This window comes from Austrofundulus limnaeus, unplaced genomic scaffold, assembly GCF_001266775.1.
Source record: "Austrofundulus limnaeus strain Quisiro unplaced genomic scaffold, Austrofundulus_limnaeus-1.0 Scaffold199, whole genome shotgun sequence".
Taxonomy (NCBI): Eukaryota; Metazoa; Chordata; class Actinopteri; order Cyprinodontiformes; family Rivulidae; genus Austrofundulus; species Austrofundulus limnaeus.
The window spans coordinates 545,521-550,491 of record NW_013952601.1 but is presented as its reverse complement, the minus strand read 5'-3'; the positions used below and the strand labels follow the sequence as shown (position 1 = coordinate 550,491).

At 40.3% G+C, this 4,971-nt stretch overlaps 1 protein-coding gene across 1 annotated transcript in view; it reads left to right on the top strand.

The window, feature by feature from the left end:
- Window positions 1-4,511, top strand: part of fancb (FA complementation group B) — a gene marked incomplete at its 5' end in the record, with an annotated part of 8,422 nt that extends 3,911 nt beyond the window's left edge. The window contains 4 exon segments of the mRNA XM_014018687.1: window positions 1,015-1,187; window positions 1,665-2,092; window positions 2,174-2,414; window positions 4,022-4,511. Coding sequence (XP_013874141.1) covers window positions 1,015-1,187; window positions 1,665-2,092; window positions 2,174-2,414; window positions 4,022-4,418 — 1,239 coding nt within the window.
- Window positions 4,512-4,971: the final 460 nt, after the last annotated feature.

The window sequence follows — 4,971 nt, the reverse complement described above, 5'->3', positions numbered from 1 at the left end:
AATGTATGAATATAATATACAAGTTTCACTTTTTAAATGGAATTACTGAAATAAATCTACTTTTTCATGATATTCTAATTTTATGACCAGCACCTGTACTGTATTTTTGTTTTAAGGTGTATACAATTTTTGGTTTTAAATGAAATGAATAAATAAATAAACTAAACTAAAACTAAATCGTGGCTCAGTCGGACCAGTAAATCCACAGATATGTCTCACCTACTGATAATGCTTTATTCAAGCAATTCAGTTAAATGAGTCCCTGCTCTAAATATGAGTTTGTTTTTTATAGATAAAACTATCATATATTAAAATGAGTTAACTCAAATACTGTATACTAGGTTGAAACAACAAAAATACTTAAAACTGAGAGAAAGCAGTCCTTTTGTGTGTGAAAAAAACTCAGATTTTAGTTAAATTTAGGACATTCTGATCCATCGCTGATACAATTATCTGTATGTTTCTGACTTTAAGCTGTTCTCTGATTGTGATTCTTTGTTTTGTTGCACCTCTTGCTCTTGTAACATTTGTTTTTTTCTTTTTGAACTTTTTGCTCTTAAACTCCTACAGTTCTTGGTCTTATCAGAAATGCTCCCTGATTTGTTGAAGCAAAGATCAGGACATTTTGTGTTTAAAAAGTTTCCTCAGATAATCTTACTTCATTCCCAGAATAGATCTAGGAGTAACTGATAATAAACTCTATGTCTCACTGGTCTTTTCAGGTTACAAACAACAGACATTTTTATAATGGTTCATATGGAAATTATATAAAAGGTGGCACCATTGATACAGCAAGGAGAAATTTCCACACAAGTCTTTTTTAAAACACACAATGTCTATACGTCTTTTCAACCAGAAGTAATGCAGCAACATTTTTCAATTCTGAGTACCGTTGAATAAGTTTCCTGTGACTGCGCCTAAATGCTAAATTGAAATGTCTRACATGAAATGCTGTCATCGCCAGCRGTGTCACCCACTTGTCATTGCTGATTATAGTGTTTGCTCTGTGACTAGGAAGGCCTTGTTGCTCTGTGGGACGGCGACGACGAGTCAAAYGACAAGACTTCGGATGACAGGATGGAAGACTCGCCAGCCGCGTCTTCAAAGCCTCGGATTGACAAGCTCTGGCATCGCTTCACAGAGGACCGCATGGTTGTAGGAGTGATACTAACTGCTGAGAGTGCCATGTAAATAAATATATATATATCATTTTAATTGATGCACATTGTGTATGTTCTCACATATAAACTAATTACTGTTGACTTGATCAACACCTGCTAAAAATAACTTTCAAACTGTCACGMGTTGCCCGGGAAGATTAATCTGAGCTACAGTGTTTGCACGTTTTTTAATAAACCTCCGAGCTCCTCATGAGGGAACCAGAAGCCCTCTTGATTCCTCCGTCCACCTGTTCCTGTTTTTTAATTTGAGAACACGTGGAGGAAAACCACTCCTGACGTGCCCGCCTCAGGCGCCTCCGAGTTCCTGTTGCCGCTCTTTTACGGCTGATGTAACTTCACCACCTGGATATGTTAGTGTTGATTAGTACACAAGCTGTCCTACATTCGCACACATACACGCCACGTCTAGTTTTATTTTTAATTTCCAGTTTGATTATTCGCGGTCCTTGTGATCGTTGATGATGTGTTGTGTTTTTGTTCCAGACCAGCGACCGGCGTGAGCTTATCCCTCCTGACAGAGACGGGCCAGAGCCCGAAGCCTGCAGTAATCCAGACCCAGAGCCAAGCGTTCTGGCTCCCCGCGTGCCGCCCTCCGTCCCCGTCCCCCTCCTCCTCCTCCTCCGCATCTGCCTTTGCGTTCTCGGCGCCCGCAGCCAAAAGAAGCAGGCAGCGCATCGCCGGCGATGATCTCCACACACGCAGGCTGGCCGTGACGGCGATGGCCGAGCTGGCACCTCTGCTGACCCCTGGCTGTGTCAAGTGCCGTGTCGTGCTCCATTACGTGCAGGAGGCAGATGCTCTGTCCCCTGGGAGCAAACCAACACCAGCCGTGCTGCACTGCGGTCGAGTTTCTGTACCGATTCAGAACGTTTTCCAAAAACCGCTGCTGAAAACCCCACAAATCAAAACGGGTAGAAATCACAGCATAACTCACAGCTTAAGACTTACCCATTATGCATGAATACTCATTATTTATTCATTTATCTTTTTAGATGAGGTTAGAGAGGACCTGTTAACTCTACTGACGGTGCTGGATTGCTGGATCTTACACATAGACTGTCCTGATTACAGTTTGGGGGATATAGCTGGCTGGATCCAGAAGAAAGTGGGTTGTCAGAAGGTTGAAGTGAGTCCTCAGTATCTGTTACAAGAATCTGCAGGACCATCTGCTGTGATGCTGCTGCACTGGCATCAAGTAACCCCTTTCCAGGGGGAATTATCCATCTACTCCAGGTAAACATTTTCACTTCTTGATACCATTTCGATAAATGTATTAATGTCCTCACAGTTCAGTGTTTTTGTTTATTGTTTTGAATTCTGTCTCTAATGAGTGGATACATCATCTAGAACAGTGATTCTTAACCTATGGGCCACAGAGGGCCATGGGACCGCATTGATTTTGAATAAGGTGCAATACACTTTCTCACCTCTAGTAGCAGCAGTGCGCCACTCAGATGTTTAACAACTTTTTTAATATGTAGAAGAAGAACCTTAGAAACCTGCCGATAATGGAAACCTATTTTAAATGAAAAGTAGAAGCAAAAATGAAAGTAACTCGTCAAAAAACACCAAAGTTTGTCACTAATATGAAGAGCAGCTTCTGATTTTACCAGGCAATATTTTAAGAGTTCAAAACATTATCAAATACAGTTACAGATACAACTATATTATAATTTGTACTTTAAATTAATTTATGTAGTTTATTTTTAAACATTTTGAATGTATTTTAAAGAAAATTTAAACTTGTCGAAAAGCTGTTGTTACTGTTATAGTTTGTCACTAATATGAAGAGCAGCTTCTGGTTGCAAAAATTTAAAAAGGCTATATTTTCATTTGTACTTTATCAAATATATTTTTACATCTTTTTAATTTGAAACATTCACATTAAACATTTTAAATTTATTTATTTTATGCCCAGAGTTTAAATTTTTTGAATTGTCTATTTTTGTTATTGTTTATGTTAAAAATATATATATTTGTGTTGATAAGCCTGAGTGGTCTGTTGACTGACCTTTGTATTTGTTCAAATAATTGTTATGGGCAGGTTACAATATAAAAATGTTTGTTATAATCATGTCTTGTGATTATTTGACAGGAGTTTTACTTTTAAACTGTAAGTGTATTTAATTTAGTTATGTTAGTTATGATAGTTTAGTTATGATGTAAATACAATAAAAATTAAACCAAGATTTAGATTAGAATAATCATAATTTTGATCCATACATTGGTAATGTCTGACTGGGCCTCGTGCCACTGTGTGTTCAACAAATTGTGCCCCGAGGTCAAAAAGGTTAAGAAGCCCTGGTCTAGAACACACATCTTTATTTATTAGGTCTTTATATTTGGTCTGTATGTTCCACAAAATGAATCCCCTTTCATCAGTTTAAAATTTATTGAACATTTGAATGAGCTGAGCTGTGAGTTTGATAATCGTTCAAAACCAGGATGAAGATATCTTTTTCAGCTGCTCTCTAAAAGATGTCACTTCTCTGTGTATTGAATTATGCAGTTTTATTCCAAAGCAAAGGAAAAGGTTGTAGAGGTGGGCATTGCTGAATTTCCATAAACAGACTGAAAGTTGACAAGGCTTTGAAGCTGGCTAAGGCGCACGTCTACACGATATTCTCCTGAATATCAAAGAGATTAGGCTTCTCTGGCAAGCAGAGCACTTAAAGTTACAAATCCTGCAAATAAATTTTAAATAGGTAGGTTCCTGGGAGTCGGCTGACAAATGACAAAACAGATTAGGACTTCACTGAGGTTTTTATTTTATTTTTTTAAAATCCATTCCTACATGTATTATGTAATAGCATATAAAATCTCTCCGCTTGCATTCGCAGAGAGTTACAAATGCTCCAGTTCTTGGACTCCCTGCTGACGTTCCTGCCCGCRTCCTGCTCCGTCCGACCTATCAGAAGCACAGGAAGCCGGAGCGCAGCGCAGAGGTTCGCCTTGGCTCTGGAAGACGAAGTGCTGTCGCTCAGAGAGCGCACGTCATCTCTGGTGTCGGGGAACGAGGGGCGAGACGGACCCGAGGAGCCCCCGGAGCCCGGCTCTGCAGAGGGGCTGCAGAGGTGYAGAGAGGCGTGGCGGCAGGACGTGGAGAGGAACAGGAAGAAGCTGAGCGCTTCGGTAGATGTTGGGACGTATCGTGAGATGATGCGAGCCATTTCTGGTGTCCAGATGGACACAGATTTGGCAGCTCTCGTCTACACACAAAGGACACTCTTTGCCTAAAATGTCACAAGATTCTAGTAAAAAATCACATCACTACAAATGCTCTTTCTTTTTGGACTCAACAAAAATAAAAAGACTCTTCCTCTGCACGGAGATCCTGCCTGTTTGTCTACACGTGCTCAGACATCCTCTTGGGGTTTGCATCTGTTTTGTACCTCTTAGTTGAAAGTTCAGCCCCTGTCCAGTGACTCTCCTCCTGGGAGTCCCCAGTCTTAATCCAAAGTTGCTGCATTGTGTCATGTCATATCTCTCAAGACCCCGTGTGTTCAAAAAAAAGCACTTTGGCATCTGTTGCTGCTAACCGCTGTTAGCTGAGGGAGATGTTCTGCAGGAGATGAGCACAGTTAAAGATAGCAGGTTATGGCAGCACAGCTTCTCTCTTTAAAAGCTTTCAGTGGCACGTCACCCCAGTGGTGCAGGTATTTTACTCACAACTGGTTTAGATGGGGGAGAAAAGGAACTGTCAGGGTGTTTTTAATCATTTTCAGTCTGAGTAATCTAAGAAGAGAGCTTTTTTCCTCTTATCGGTCTGCTTTTTTTGTCACCGTGTGGT